This window comes from Mauremys mutica, chromosome 4 (assembly GCF_020497125.1).
Source record: "Mauremys mutica isolate MM-2020 ecotype Southern chromosome 4, ASM2049712v1, whole genome shotgun sequence".
In the NCBI taxonomy this organism is placed as follows: domain Eukaryota; kingdom Metazoa; phylum Chordata; order Testudines; family Geoemydidae; genus Mauremys; species Mauremys mutica.
This window is the reverse complement of record NC_059075.1, coordinates 74,370,804-74,387,529: the sequence shown is the minus strand read 5'-3', so window position 1 is coordinate 74,387,529 and position 16,726 is coordinate 74,370,804. Positions and strand designations below refer to the sequence as shown.

At 44.3% G+C, this 16,726-nt stretch overlaps 2 protein-coding genes across 3 annotated transcripts in view; both read left to right on the top strand.

Moving 5' to 3' along the window:
* Positions 1 to 9,954, top strand: part of PRDM11 (PR/SET domain 11) — a 59,311-nt gene extending 49,357 nt beyond the window's left edge. For both annotated transcript variants that reach the window (XM_045016999.1, XM_045017000.1), the window contains one exon: positions 679 to 9,954. In XM_045016999.1, coding sequence (XP_044872934.1) covers positions 679 to 2,843 — 2,165 coding nt within the window. In that variant the 3' untranslated portion in view covers positions 2,844 to 9,954. The remainder of the gene's footprint in view (positions 1 to 678) is intronic.
* A 4,635-nt stretch (positions 9,955 to 14,589) lies between these two features.
* LOC123370429 (astacin-like metalloendopeptidase) overlaps positions 14,590 to 16,726 on the top strand; it is an 82,844-nt gene continuing 80,707 nt past the window's right edge. Inside the window, exon 1 of the mRNA XM_045017004.1 lies at positions 14,590 to 14,911. Coding sequence (XP_044872939.1) covers positions 14,837 to 14,911 — 75 coding nt within the window. The 5' untranslated portion in view covers positions 14,590 to 14,836. The remainder of the gene's footprint in view (positions 14,912 to 16,726) is intronic.

Here is a 16,726-nt window from a genome sequence, read left to right as displayed (position 1 = left end):
ATGTTTTACCCTGAATATTCTGAGGAAGGCCTTGTTTTATGGAAGCCTGCTGACTAGGTTTTGCAGGGGGCAGAAGTAGTTGCTGTGAGTAGAATAGAAGACATGGTTTGGGGAAGATTCTGTAATGATGACATGCTCTATTTGTTTCTATTGTATTCAATACACTGTCAATAAAAAAACGGAATTCCATTGCAGCTGGTTTGTTTGCTGTATTCTTGACGCATTCTTTTTTTTTTTCAGCAGAAGCACCAGGAAGCTCTGCTTGAAAGTCTGAACGACTTGAAATGCTGAGTCTGAAATATACTAGCTCATTGCATGTGTATAAAGCATAATGAATTCTTTGCCTCCTCTGGAAGCATTCATTGTTCACTCTATGACCTTAATGGAAGCATGTGTCCCTTTCTGAAGACGTTTCATTTCCTCCAGGAACTTAGTGACTTTCTCTTCCAAAGCAGTACATGGTGTACCTTATGCATTGTGCTAGTGGCCAAAATGTCATACCATTTTTTTTTGTCCAAGGTGGCCTGATGTGTAAGATTTTTATGATAATTATGTTGATTTGTGTGCAACCAATGAAGGGTAGAATTTGGGCCAGTTGTTTAGACAATATTCTGTGTTATGTTTTGAATGTTTGCTGCATCTCTGAACTTTGTAAATATCTTTTCTTTTTCTTTTAAGCTTCTGAAAGCATCATCTCTGTTCCCACAATCATGGAGGATGATGACCAGGAAGTGGACTCTGCTGATGAATCAGTTTCCAATGACATGATAGCGGCGACAGATGAGCCTTCAAAGATGTCTTCTGCAACTGGCAGGAGGATTCGACGTTTCAAGCAAGAGTGGCTTAAAAAGTTTTGGTTTCTTCGGTACTCCCCTACGTTGAATGAAATGTGGTGCCATGTCTGCAGGCAGTACACGGTGCAATCCTCTCGGACTTCAGCCTTCATCATTGGCTCTAAGCAGTTCAAGATACACACTATAAAGCTTCACAGCCAGAGCAACCTCCACAAGAAGTGCCTGCAGCTCTACAAGCTCAGGATGCATCCAGAGAAGACAGAAGAAATGTGCCGGAATATGACTCTGCTCTTCAACACAGCCTATCACTTGGCTCTGGAAGGCAGGCCCTACTTTGACTTTAGGCCTCTTGCAGAACTACTGAGAAAGTGTGAACTCAAAGTGGTGGATCAGTACATGAACGAGGGAGACTGCCAAATCTTAATCCATCATATCGCCCGGGCTCTACGAGAGGATCTGGTAGAACGTATCAGGCAGTCTCCCTTTCTCAGCATCATTCTGGATGGGCAGAGTGACGACTTGCTTGCTGACACAGTAGCGGTTTACGTTCAGTACACAAGCAGCGATGGACCTCCAGCAACTGAATTCCTGTCTCTTCAAGAGCTGGGCTTTTGTACAACAGATAGTTACCTCCAAGCATTAGACAGGGCTTTTTCCAGTTTGGGAATAAGATTGCAGGATGAGAAACCAACTATCGGCTTGGGAGTAGATGGTGCTAACATTACTGCCAGCCTGAGAGCCAACTTGTTCATGACAATCAGAAAGACTCTGCCTTGGTTGCTTTGCTTACCCTTTATGGTACACAGGCCCCACTTGGAAATTTTGGATGCCATCAGTGGGAAAGAGCTTCCATGTCTGGAGGAGCTAGAAAATAATTTGAAGCAATTGCTTAGCTTTTATCGTTACTCTCCCAGGCTGATGTGTGAGCTGAGAGTCACTGCTGCCACTCTTTGTGAAGAGACAGAGTTCTTGGGAGACATCCGAGCAGTGAAGTGGATCATAGGGGAGCAGAATGTCCTCAATGCGCTGATCAAGGATTACCTTGAAGTCGTGGCCCATCTCAAAGATGTCAGTGGTCAGACACAACGGGCAGATGCTTCTGCCATTGCCTTGGCTCTCTTGCAGTTCCTTATGGACTACCAGTCAATTAAACTGATCTACTTCTTGCTGGATGTGATTGCTGTGCTTTCGCGCCTCGCCTACATCTTCCAAGGTGAATACCTCCTTGTGTCACAAGTGGATGACAAAATAGAGGAGGCTATCCAGGAGATCAGTAGACTGGCAGACTCGCCTGGAGAGTACTTGCAGGAATTTGAAGAGAACTTCCGTGAAAGCTTTAACGGAGTTGCTGTGAAAAACCTGCGGGTGGCTGAAGCCAAATTCCAGTCAATCAGAGAAAAGATCTGCCAGAAGACCCAGGTAATCCTGGCCCAAAGGTTCGATTCCCGTAGCCGAACATTTGTAAAAGCATGTCAGGTGTTTGATCTTGCAACTTGGCCCAGAAATACGGAGGAGCTCATGAACTATGGAAAGGAGGATATGGTACAAATATTTGAGCACCTGGAAGCTGTTCCATCATTTTCAAGAGAAGTTTGCAGAGAGGGATTGGACACCAGAGGGAGTTTGCTGATGGAATGGAGAGAACTCAAGGTGGATTATTATACCAAAAATGGTTTTAAAGACTTAATCGGTCACATCTGTAAATACAAACAGAGATTCCCACTCTTAAATAAAATAGTTCAGATCCTCAAAGTCCTTCCCACCTCAACAGCCTGCTGCGAGAAGGGGCGCAACGCCCTGCAGAGAGTGCGCAAAAACAACCGCTCTCGGCTCACTCTGGAACAGCTCAGTGATCTTTTGACAATTGCCGTTAATGGGCCACCCATTGCCAACTTCGATGCCAAGAGGGCACTAGATAGTTGGTTTGAGGAGAAGTCAGGCAATAGTTATGCACTGTCAGCAGAAATGCTGAGCAGGATGTCCTCCCTTGATCAGAAGCCGATGTTGCAGAGCATGGACCACGGCTCTGAATTTTACCCCGATATTTAGGAAGGAATGCCTCAAATTCTGAAAGCTGTTGAATAATTTTTTTAGTCTATACTCTAAACTTTGATATATTATATAAAATATATATATTATATATATTATTATATATATATATATATATAAAAAACTCACACTGAAAATTAAAAAGTTAAGGCGATGTGCATCTGGTAGAAGCTAAGTGGAATTTTAAGAAAGAGACAATATTTAAAATTTACTGATTTCTCCAAACATGGCAGCTGCAGCATAGGTGGCAACATTTCATTTCTCAGAAGCATGTGCTGGGGCCATACTCTACATGTTCAAACCTAACAATCAATCTATAAGCTAGATGACGGGTCTCTGTCAACCTCCTCCTCACAGTTGTTTTCCTTGTGTGTTTGTGTGCGTGTGTGGTGGCGGTGGGGGCGAGGGCTACCCCCTGCCTTTCTTTTCATCGTTTAGTCTAGTTATGAGCCATTTGAGCCATTCACTGATGGCTGATTTCCAACAGAGCGATTTGTGCATGTGTGTTGGGATCCCTCCCCAGCTCCCCAACTTCACCTTGTTTTCTTGTTTAGAAGTGGAAGCTTTATTCACTTATGCAGGGTGTTGGATATTTTTTCCCCTATTTTAAGAACAAATATATCAGCTAAACTGTGATGCCCATTTCTCAGTCCTCCCCACTGGTGGGCTGTAGAGTAAGGCAAAGCTTTCAGGTCCCCTTGTGATAACCCCATTACCGGTCAGACATAATATAACAATGTCATGTGCAGACTGTAAGATAGCATAATAGAGAAGGCATGGGGAGTTTTTTGCATTTATATTTTTATATTGTAGGAGATTAAAAAAAATTATACAACTGTTCATTCAGAACCAGGGCTGCTGTGGAAGTGAGACAGCCAATGAGTCAAGACCCATCAGAGGGTGGAGATTTCAGGGCTTAAAAATTATATTCTGATTTACATTATTTATACTCTGTCTTTATAATCATAGATTGTTGTGGTTTTGGTTTTATTTTCTTGAATGAGTGAAAAAACACCTGCTCTAATTCCATGGCAGGGAATATCAATGCAAGATCTATCTTGGGTTATAATGGTGTGATGATGTATTTTTAAAGGTTCATGTATTCTCTTGTGACCAAGGTGACATGTTTCACAGCATGGCAGAATGGCGACAAAAGGAAGAAGAATGCTGTACTTCTTCCTGTGAAATATTTTGTCCCTCCTTGAAAGGACGCGAAGTCCAGCAGAAATGTGGAAGTAGCACTTTCACCTTGAATCGCAAATGAGTTGGTTTTTTTTAACAGAATCATATGTTCACACAATTATCGCTTCAGGTTAGAAAAGAAAAAAAAAAAGGTGCAAAAACTCCCCAGATGCTAGTGCCTTGCCTTGCTGATGTGTATGGGCAGCACCAATCTGACCAGAGCATCACGGGAGTTGAGACCGTGTTGTCCAGAAGAATCAGGCTGGCATGTTCCCAATTCCCAGAGGGAAACGTCTTGTGCCAAGCTGTGTTGTTTGGAAACATGATGGCGGTGTCAGCAACACTGAACCTTTCCTTTCCACCGCTACCCTCTGCCCTTGGTCTTGGTGCTAAGATATCTCTAGAACCGTTGCTGCTAGTTGATAGTTTTTCATTTATATAAATATATATATAATAATTATTTTATTTTTAAACTTTTTTTGTTTTTAATGGTGATGTAGCATGTTTTAAATCGATTGCTCTTGGAGTCACTTCTACTGCCAGGATTCGCTCACTGTCTTCCCCAACAAAACACACACCACTGCCTGGATCCCGCCGCACCATCCAAACTAATCTGTGCTGAACAGCAGCACACAAGTGAGGTGGAGACATGTGGCTGAGCCACCACATTCCAGCTCAGCTCCTAAGCCCAAGGGAAACAGCGGAACTTGTATGTCTGATGGGTTTGAAAGTGCATCCTGTCTATCCATACAATACCTCTTATGGGCTGCGTTGAGGAGTGGAGCTGGATACTGTTTGAAGCATTAATTGTGATGACTTCCTATGTTCCTTACCCTAATCCTGCCACACATACTGTATAGCAACGATGTTTAGCTGGTCACTTTTGAAAGGGTTACAATAGACCAAGGAGCCTCTGAATTCAAATAGTGATGTGTGGGAGGAAAGCAATACAGTTTGCAGCACTTAACTTCTTCCTTTCTGCCCCTGCCATTCCCCATACAGTATATGGAATGAGTGTGCTAGTGCAGATGTACACCAGACAAGCTCATTCTGGCACATCAAAATCACCATTAAGAACCAGAAACTGGAATGTTTCCCCCTGGAATCCCCTTAGAAATCAACAAGTGAGTCAGGTCATGACACTGTTCCATATCAGCACGGGGAAGGCAATGTAATACCTGGCAAGTGAATAATAGTAATAAACTGCTGAGATCCCCTTCACTCCCAACAAAGCCTTGCATCAGGACGACCCATCCTCCCAAATGAGGAGACCTCTAGACCAGAGGCCCAGTGGAATTGTGCAGATTCAAACAGCTCATTGCTTAGCCATAAGAGGGGAAGCTCTTGCTAGAGACCCAAGGTGTTCACAGCCCCTACTGGCCTGGGAAGTAAAAAACTGCTCATTGTACTGTCACAATACCATCAGATCAATTTCCTTTGTGGGGCTGTTCTGCCACCTTTTTAAATTAAAATGTGAGAAGATAAAAATTGAAATCCCCAAAAGAACCACTGTGCCACTCCTGAACTCTGAGCTATAGCCAGACAATGTGAACTGGGATGCTACTGCGGGAGGATACTGGGCATACTGCAGGGAATTTCTCTTTCTTATGACACACAGATATCTAGGAAATCTGCAGCAAAGTGAATCATAACAGTAGAAAAAGTGCTTGATATAGACGGCTCTGAGTGTGAGGGAGACTTTAAAGACAGTTTCCCCTCTCCCCTTTTTGTAGTTCTGTGCTCCCCTTTTTATGCTCAGCACAAGAACTTGGAAGATCTGAGTGTTCCACACTCTTTGTCATGAAAAATCTGTATATTCTATTTGCAGTAGAATAAGTAATTTGGCACATGGCTCTTTTTCAAACTGGAGCTGCAAACTCCATGGCTGTCTTTCTGGAAAGGTCCATCCCCAAAATAGTTTTTAAATAGTAGAGCTCACCTGGTCCTTGTTCAAACCAGTGTTAAAGCCACAAAAAAGCCTGTTTACAACCTTGACATTGAGTACCACCAGAGACTGGCTCAAAAGTGACTCAAATACAACTCATCATTGGTGACATCTCTCATAACGAGTTCTCAGCAGTAGAATGAAATGTGTATAGAGTTACTTTCTCCCCATTCTGTCTGTAAAGCAGCGAGGGCTTCTCTTGCAAAAAATGCCCCACTTGTGTGTCAGTGATATGAGTGACTCCCAGGGGCTGGATCTGCTGTTTCTGTCAACTGGAAAGGCAAGAGATGCCTAGTATTTAGCTGTTAAAAGCAAAAAGCATTCAGTCCAATAACTAGCTGAACCACACTTACAGAGATTTATTTCATTATAATCTTTTTAACTGTTAGTTCGCCAGTTTCTCTCACAGGCAAAAGAGGCTGAAATGTGCTGGGTTGTAGTGATGACTGAGGGACAGCAGAGGGTGCCAGTTCACAACATTGGTTGAGTTCCAGTGTAGCTGTAGCTGCATCACATAGTGTACTACCATTCAGAAATCTGATTGGGTAGATGTAGACATCTTGGACAGATTCCTCCTGAGGTGGGGAGATGAATGGGATCCGGTTTAAATTATTCCCCTCCTGCTCCATTTTAACCAACAGGCGATTGTTTTGAATGTGTTGCTCATGGTATCTGGAACGACTTCAAGAGCAAAGAAATAATGGGTTTGTTATTCCTTGAATAAGCTTTGCCTTTTTTCTTTTCCGTCTTCTTTAAGGCAGCTGATCGTGAATAACATGCGCTTCTCCAGACACTTGGTTTTGTAGCCCTTGGATTTTTTGGTTGCTGAAATCCTACCCTCTTTTTTCTGAAGTTCCTATACTCCTTTATCCTGCTTGTTGGCAGATGTCCACTAAGCACATGGATGTTTTCTTCTACAGAGCTTGCCAGTGGCTGCATGAAGTCTAGGCCTCCTGGCCACTAGGCTGATCGCAACAGGGACAATCCTAAAGGTTCAGGAAACCAAAGCTCTTCCTGTACTAGCAAGAGTGTAAGGATTACATATGCATGCTACAAGGATCATGTACCAAATATGCAAGAGTGTCCCTAAGAAGGCATTGTCCTGGAATGTTCTTTGGATTAAACAATGAATTGATCTCTGTGGTATGCAGGTGTGCTCCTTGCATGTTTGGTGGTATGGGTTCTCAGATGCTTTTCAGGTTCTAAATACATTTCTATCCTACAATGCAAACTCAGCCAGTTCGCCACTGGGGCTCTTTAAAATTACATTTCTTTCTTAACTTGTTAATATTGCTATTTGGTTGGCCAATGGACAGTTTCCTTGGCAAACATTCAGTAACATCTGCTTTAGCCAGATTCCTCTCTCAACCCCATCAAAAGAGGTTGTAAAAGTAAAGAAATGGTACGTTGATCCCCCAACCATTGTACTGTCAATCCAGTAATGCCTATGCAATTCCTGTCTCCCTTGGAGACATGTATAACGTGTGTGCATGTAAGCTAGTGTATGTATACAGTACCTATGCATACAGTCTATATATTGTATATATGCACATCCCAGTACATTTTCACACAGCGTAAGAAATAAAAATCACATGCCTATATATCTATAAATAAAATCATATATATTTATATATTTCTATGTTTTCAATAGATATAAACCTATAATATAGATATAGAATCCATTGCCCTTGTACAAACCTGGCCCTGGCCCTGTGTTCTAGTGAGAGGTATGTAATACAGAAGACTGAGGACTTCAGTACAGCTTTAATCATATGCTGAGGGGGTCTACATTTGTGTGTATAGGGACTTTGCTGTGGTCAGGACAAGGGGGTTCTTTCCTTGTATGTTAAATAAGGTGCTAAATAAGGCTTGTGGAACTGTAGTATTGGGACTGTGTCTTGGTGATGGAGAAAGGGGAACACCCTTGTCTTCTTTTGGATAAGCGTACCATAGCTCCTGTGTACTCACACTTGGGCTGATACATATCTCACCCATTTATGCACTTTTCTCTGTCTTCATGGAGAGGTTCAATGACCAGGGGTTTGAATGCAATGAAGATGTGGCTTTCTGCTTCACCTGGTTGGCATTCCTTGGTGGCCACCAACATGCAGTAAACGGGAACCAGTACTCTGCAGTAACTAGTCCAGTGCAGTACAATAGAATTTGTTTATATGTAGTATATTTTGCACACAGCATCAGCCAATGTTTTAGAGATGGGGTTAGAATAAAACAAGAGGGAGAGAAAATGCAGAATTGGTGCAGTCGCTCTTGTACAATCAGAGATGGGAGCAATGATGTATGGAGAGGGAGTAGAACAAAAGAAAATGGACCGTGAGTTAGAAGTGATAAAGATGTGTGTGTTCATACTGAACTGGGATTCACACCTGCAGTTCCACCAAATTGAGCCGAGAGGCCACTTCCCTTACAGTGGACCCAGTGAGTGCAATTGCACTGATGTTCCTCGATGAGTGCTGTGTTTCACGAAGGGCAGCTATTTCTCAGTTGTTAACTAGCCTGACTGATAATCTAGATGGCTTTCTTGGTGGAGAAGGGAATTATTTGGCTAAGTGACGGACACTGTAAATGACACATGATGGACACTTAAGCTAATAGACAAGGTGCATTGATGTTGCTGAGTTGAGCCATTCAGGGGGCTCAACACCTCCCTCCCTCCCTTGAAAAGAAAACTGAGATAAATATTTTTCTGTGACGGGCAGTTCCAACTTGAGGACTTCTTGGTGGATCCAGGACACAGCTTCCCTGGATTGACTTTTACAGAGTGTGTGCTGATGTCTGCGCCTCTTTCCTTTCGTCCTCTCTCCACACGAAATTGCTGCTGTGGACAGAGCTATACGGATTACACTGGCCTGCCTCCTCAGTGATGCTTTTCATGTGTGAGGCAGGGCGAGATGACTAGAGTAGCTTTCCTTTCAAAGGTAATGGATTCATTGTTGCTCTTCCCTGAGAGAGAGCTGTTGTAACTCCAAAGGAGGGGAATGGAGATTTGGCTTTCCAGCTCCAGAGTCAGCCTAGCAACCACTTAACTTCTTATGTTTGTTTTAATTTTTCATTTCTTTTGGGAGGAGGGAGAGTTCAGTGCATTTTAGCTCTGACCGTTGAGTGACTAGTTACACTGGTATTGCATTAGCAGATGCTATGCAGACTTCCCCCATGCAACCTCAATCCCCTGCTATCCTGGGCCTCTCCCTTCACACAACTCTGCTAATACGTCTCAGTCACAAACCTGCCTTTCCTGAGTCTCTCTGAACTATGACTGCCAATTGTGCTGAATGGCACCCAGTTAAACACATACAGCAGAGAGAAACTAGTACCAGTTCCTCATGAACCTCATGGATGGTTTCCCCACCCCTCGCCTACTCCTGAAAATGCCACTGACATTAAACTCAGTTAGCAAACCAACCCCCAGTCCACATGCTGCCAATAGAGTATTTCCTGCCTGGCATTGGAATCCTTTATGCACTGCACCTCATGTACAGAATGCTCACTGGGCTGTGCGGGGGAACCACGTCCCATATGCTATACTACATTGTGATTGGAGGGCTATTAGGGTTCCTGTCATTCAGGCATCCTCAGAGACTCATCAACCATTTTACACAATACATTTTTGTTTAACTTCCTACAAAAAACAAAGTCTCTACCTTCCCCCCACCCAAAGCACAGCCCTGCTGAACTGTTTGTTTTAACACCTCCCTCCCCCCTCACACACATACACACAAAATGAGAGAAAAAATATCTAGAAGTCTATTATTACATATGTATTAATATGTTAATATCACATTTTCGGAGAACGTTAAAATGTTATTACTTTGCAGACTATGCTTTATAGTACCTGTGTGAAAGGACCTAGGACACTGGATACGAATAGAGCTATGTTGATATATCATAGTACGTACACGAGAACTTTCCTTTTGTCATATTATCCTTGTAATGTAAGATGATTGTTAATAAAAACATTTAAATTTATCAGGTTGGGTTAGTTTCTCTTTATTTTATTATTTAAGGCTAATATAACTTAATTTCCTAAAGGGAGGGACACCTAAACTGCCCCAAAAAGGCCTATTTTGGCAACTTGCTAGGAGAGCACCAATAATTTGCATCCAGTCTGTTGCTTCTTGAGGATGGTCAGCAAAGATGCTCTCTTCTGCCTCTGCATCACTTCAGCTATCACAGTTTCTCTGTATTCCTTATATGGAGTGTCCCAACCTTCCAATGTTTCTGCTACAGTTGCCTAAATTGTGAGACCTTTGTTTCAGTCACACTGGTGCTTTTCCTGTGTGTTTCCATACCCAGCTCAGCTGTCTCCACACATTCACAAAAAATTGGTTGGATTTGGCTTGCAGAACAGAATCCCATTTCGTACTCTCCATGCTTCCAAGGTAGGGGAGACCAGACTCTCCCACCCTCAAAATAAGTTTTATTTCAGGATGCTCCTTCTTTTAAGTTGGTGTATTTTTTGCATGCAGTTTTCATTAAGGCCTAATCTCCACACAAAGCAGCACGGGGTGAACTAAAGTTCTGATTTTAAGCCAGTTCAGTTAAACCAGAGCTACTTTGTGTGTGGACATTCATATCAGTTAAAACAATTGCTCAAGTTTTTAAATCAATATAGGTGCTTTCACACAGGTTTGTAATGGTTTAACTTAAATCACTTTTTAAACTAACTCTGTAGGGTAGACTAGGGACAAGTAAAAAGACCTAGGCATCATTGTGAAGAGTTTAACAAAAAAGGCAGCAAAAAGGATGTACAAAGAACAGCTTAGAAATGATAATGCCATTATATAAATTAATAATACAACCTCACCCACAACGCTACATTCTGTGTTGGTCACCCTGTCTCAGGATATATCTGAAAGAGTCCACAAATGGACCACTTCTTTACAAGAAGAGATTGGAACTATTTATTTTAGTGAGTAAACAAATAAAGATCATATAAAAAGTACTTGTATGGAGCAGGTAATTCATGCACTTGTATTTACCCCTTCTTATATAATACACGACAAAAAGGGGCACTCAAATGGAGACAAAGGAGCAGCAAATGTAAAACTACTGAAAGGGGACACTTTCTTACATAACTGCTAGATCCTAGATTAGATGGACTGCTGCCCTGATTGGTCTGGACCCGTTCTCTTTCTGAATATCTGTCTTAGGCTGTGGTACACTACAGAGACTATCCTGGCATTGCTATGTTGGTGTAGCTATGCTGACATAGCCCTGTAGTATAGGTGCAGCCTACATTAACAAGGGGTTTTTCCCTTCGTGTAGGAAAACCACCTCCCTGAACAAAGTCAGCTACATCGATGGAAACATTCTTCTGTCAACATAGCTACGTCTACACTGGAGGTGAGGTCGGCATAACTATGTCAGTCGGGGGGTAATTTTTTCATACCCCTGACTGTCAGGGCCACCCAGAGGATTCCGGGGGCCCGGGGTCTTCGGCGGCGGGGGGCCCTTCCGTTCCGGGACCCGCCGCCGAAGTGCCCCGAAGACCCACGGCGGGGGCCCCCGCCGCCGAATTACCGCCGAAGTGGGACCCGCCGCCAAAGCGCAGCCTGGTCTTCGGCGGTAATTCGGCGGCGGGGGGGGCCCGCCGCGGGTCTTCGGGGCACTTCGGCAGCGGGTCCCGGAACGGAAGGGGCCCCCCGCCGCCGAAGACCGGGCTGCGCTTCGGCGACGGGTCCTGCTTCCCCCCCGCCCTGGCCCCAGCCCCAGCCTCTTACCCCCGGCTCCCTCCTCACCCGGAGTCTCAGCGCCTCACCGGAACAGCCGCAGCATGTCCCCGGCGGGGCCTGAGCCCCGCCCCGCTCAGAGCCGCGTGGGGAGGGGGCAGGGCTGGGAGCTCACGCCGAGCGGAGGGAGCTGAGCTCCGCCCAGAGCTCCCAGCCCCGCCCCCTCCCCATGCGGCTCTGAGCAGGGCGGGGCTCAGGGGCCCCGGCGGAGACTCGGTGCTTGATGCGCTAAGGCTCCAGGAGAGGGGTGGAGGCCGGAGCCTCCGCTGTTCTCTTGGGGGCCCCTGCGGGGCCCGGGGCAAATTGCCCCCTTTGCCCCCCTCCTCTGGGCGGCCCTGCCCTGACTGTGACATAGTTTTGTTGACTTTACTTTTAAGTGTAGAAGAAGACTAATTTCTTACGCCCTATGAATCAGCATCTTGGTGGATGGTGTCTTTAGAGAAAGGAAAGTTACTTATCTGGAATGCTGCCTCAATAAAGATACTGTTCCAAGTGGATACCCACCTCCCCTCAGAGTTTGGGGATTATCTTCTTTTAAAATGTACCAATGCTTGCATCTTGCTTTTTGGGGAGAGAGGGAGTTCTTTTTTGTTTCTTGTTTTAGTCCTAGTTAATCATTTTGAATTGTCCTGTCATCCTGGGAGCTTCATGTCCTGCACAGCAAAAGGAACTGACTAGAAAGTCCGAAGGGCAGCATTTATGCCCAGGGTGGGCCTGGATCACACTCTGCCCCACAGCTGCTGCCATCAGGGGGCCAAAATTCTTTGAGGAAATGCCACCAATTTCAGATGAAGGAGCAAGAATTGTGTGATACTGTTTCCCTGGTGATCGCATTCTGACAGGTCAGTAGCTTTCCCATTGAACTTATCTAGTGCTTTGTATTTGCAAAGCTCTACCCACATGAATAAATAAATGCCAAAATTTTCAAAAGTGGCTGCTGATTTGGGGTGCATCAGTTTTGGGGTATGCAACATGGAGACACTTTGGAGCCTGATTTTCAGAGGTCATCGGCCCCCCCACAGTTCTAGTTGAAGTCAATGGGAGTTGCAGCTGCTGAACACCTGTGGAAATCAGGGCCAAAAGTGTCTCAAGCTTGGCACCCAGAATCGTAAAGATCCAAAATCAGTGTCCACTTTAGAATATTTTGGCATAAGTGACTTGCTCAAGGCCACCAAGCAACCCAAGTTGTACATTAATTTGCCCTTCTTTGGAAACTTTCATCCTAGGCATCTCAAAGGATTTTTTAAACATTAATGAGCCACCCACCACCTCTTTGAGGTAGGTAAATATTTATCTCCATTTTACAAATGGGAAAACAAAGACACGGAGAGCCTAAGTGACTTGTCCAAGGTCACATGAGTGGTCAATGGAAGGGACAGTGATAGAACCCTGATCTCCTGAGTTCTTTTCGTACTGTGGAAGTGGTGCAGAACCAGTGCAATGCCCTATCTCAAACCAAGCTGATTAAACCAATTTGTGAAATGCAAGTACAGCATGTGAAATGAACTGGTGAGTCTCAGTTTAGTTCCTAGCAGCCAGGTGTCCATGGCACACAAAATCACCATCACCATTAGCTGTAATTGGATTCCATCTTGGGAGCTCAGGCCAAGGACAACATGGGCCATGGAAGCAGAGTACAGGGGATGAGACAGTATATGGAAGGGAAGCTTGCACTGCTGGTTACCTGCTTTGTGACTAAAGGTAACTTCAGTCTCCAGGGCTGCTGATTTTAATGTCTTTAACAAACACCAAATGTACATGAAAACAGTGAAAGGGGGGAAAGAGGAAATAATTGTAATAGTTCTGTTAGCATTGAAGCCACTGGCAAACTCTCTCCTATTTCTGCTGGTGTCATTATCACTGTTCATCAAGATGGCTGCTGCTGGCAAGAGGCTCTGAAATGCTGGTATCTAGCATCAGAAAAACAAACCTGCAGTTTCTTCCTGGTGAGGAATATTACATATGCCCATGAGGCCTGTTGCAATGCCACACTGAGGGAAAGAGGTCAGCTTGCTTTTAAATTGACCCAGTCATGCAGGGGAGGCTGTCAGCACTTCTCTGGGTCTATTGTTAACTGTTTCTTTTAATGTAGTAGGTGAAATGAAGGGAGCAGTGTGTGCCTACGTGGGAGAGAGGCAGTTAATGGGTTAATACTTTTCTCTCAGCTCTTCCTTCCTTTAATAAACTTAGATTTCCCTAGTCAGCTCACTTGTTAATTTCCTTTTGATGTGACTATAATGCTGTAAATTTCCTTAAATTCAGCAGGGCACCTCAGGACAGGCTCTGTACAAGGAGACTGAGTCTGCAATGATGTGTCTGATTCAATGAGTTAGCGGCTGAGAGGGAAGGAACCATGGTGTGACTTTCCTATTAATGAAGCAGATTGGTTTCTATGGAGATGCCTTGCTCTCCTATCAGTCTCCATCTTCCCCTCCCCCTCTCAAGGTGTCTCAGGCAAGCAGTGGCTGGAAGGAAGGTTTTGCCAGCAGGCACACACCATGCCCAACACACAGCTGTATGCTCTGACCTGTCCCCAGTGGGCTCAATAAACAGATCCCTCACCAAGAGTGTTAAATTGCAAGAGCAGCCTTCATGGGCTGTGCCACGTGCCTGTCTCCTTATGGAGATAGTGAGCTGTGGGCGAGAGAGAACAGCAGATGCCAGTTTTTGCAGACAGAACAGTTGCCACATGAATTGTGCTGCGGTTTATTTACAAGGGGGGTGGGTGTCTAAAAATAGCAAATATCTGACAGAAAATCAAAGGCACAAGGCTGCTGTAGAACAGAATGTGGTGACTCGACTTTTCATCATGCTGAAGCCCATTTTAGTCCAAGTAAAAAATAAGTTTGCTGACCTCAGATGGGTGGTTGTCCATATTCCTTACAGCTGCCTCACGTTTCTGAGTGATTGGGACACTCAGCAGAGTGGCCTTCAAAAAAGGAGAGGGAAAGGGCTACAGGTTAGGACTGAAGTGATCCAGAACTGGTAATCACATGGAGTTCTGCAGGTCAGGTTTGAGAGGCTAGCCAGGAGCAGAGGTGTGTGCATGAGGGGCTAGGCATACTATAGCAGAGTGTGATGCAGGTGAATATTGAGGTGCACTGGGTCCTGCACTGGCCATGGAGCCATTGACAGAGCTGTGGAAGAAGCTGAAGGACTGGAATAGCAGGGGTTGCTGCAGAGATTGGATTGAGGTGAGTTAGTAGAGCTGTGCTGGAAAGCCCAGGATTGGAGAATCAGGTAGCCTGCAGGTCTGGGTTGTGGTGTACTAGCAGACCTATATCAATTCAAGAGCTTTGGAGAGACATTTCACAGCCCCTGTCTGGCTCTGGGCATTGTTATCGGTCCTCAGTTTTCACAACCACCAAGATTTAAATGAGAAAATGTGAAGTAACCTGGGCAAAATTTCCTAGGGATTGGGTAGGCAGGGAGGAGGAGTCCAAATCTCCAGGTACTCTGAGGCAATATCTATGGCAAGGGCCCTGGATTCTGTTACGCTCTGGTGCAGCAGGCTGGAAATTCCATGACCGTTTAATTTTAATTTTTTTAATAGGGAAGCTTCCAGTAAATTTTATCTGAAAATAAACACCACCGCAAATAGGTGAGAAGGAATTCCCAATGGCAAATTGCCTCAATCTTGTTTGGAAGTAAGGGTATCCTCAGAACCTCTCATCTTCCTCCTACATTAAAAAGGGATTAAGTAGAATTGGCCTGATTGACCATCTGAGCCTTCTGCAGGTGGGGACATTTTGCTGATCTTTGTGACACCAGCACCGGGAGGGGGGAAACCCCTATGAGACATACTATACCATTTCCCCACCATGTTTTACAATTATCTTAATCAGAATGATGTCTCTACTGTTAATCGAGCTGTACAGCCTCCCCCACCTTCTCTCCCAAAGCTATTTCCTTGGCTCTTTTGCTCTTCTCCCTCGGTGACAGCTCGTGCTAGTTACAACGTTGAACACCAGTTCTAAGTGGATGACTCAGAACTCAATCTCCTGTGTCTTAGTCTTCATGCTTTTGACTCCCATCTCTCATTTTTGCTCTCTCCCTCTGAGACGCAAAGGACACCTCCTGTGCTCTTAGGGACTTGGTATTTCACTGAAGTGCTAATGTTTGAGAGGAAGTCAGCACTGAAGGGATTAAAACTGGGGACAGGCCAAAACCAGAACCTCAAATCCATACCACTGTTGGCTGTTCTGGAAGGAGAAGATACTACATTGGAAATGCAGCTCCCCTAATCCCATGCTCCAGTTAGGGTATTCAGATGGGAATTCAGATCCAAATTCACCTTTACAATTTTGATTCAGAGTCAGCTCCAAATACCATAAGAGGCCTAATTTCCAAATCCTATCTGCTCATCCCTTCTCATCTTTAAGTGTGAAGTAATATGCATTGGAAAACATAATCCCAACTATACATACAAAATGATGGAATCTAAATTAGCTGTTACCACTCAAGAAAGACATCTTGCAGTCATCATGGATAGTTCTCTGAAAACATCCACTCAATGTGCAGCAGTAGTCAAAAAATCTAACAATGTTGGGAACCATTAGGAAAGAGAGAGATAATACGACAGAAAATATAGTAATGCCATTATATAAATCCAGATATGCCCATAGCTTGAATACTGCATGCAGTTCTGTTCATCCCATCTCAAAAAAGATATATTAGACTTGGAAAAGGTACTGAGAAGGGCAACAAAAATGATATGGAGAGTATGGAACAGCTGCTATATGAGGAGAGTTTAAAAAGCCTAGGACTGTCCATCTTAAAAAAAAGAGATGACGGTGGGAGGATATGATAGAGGTCTATAAAATCATGATCCATGTGGAGAAAGTGAGTAGGGAAGTTTTGTTTACCCCTTTTGTATAACACAAACATGAGGGGTCACCCAATGAAACTAAAAGGCAGCAGGTTTAAAACAAACAAAAGGCAGTACTTCTTCACACAAAATGCACAGTTAACGAGTGGAACTCATTGCCAGGGGATTCTGTGACAGCCAA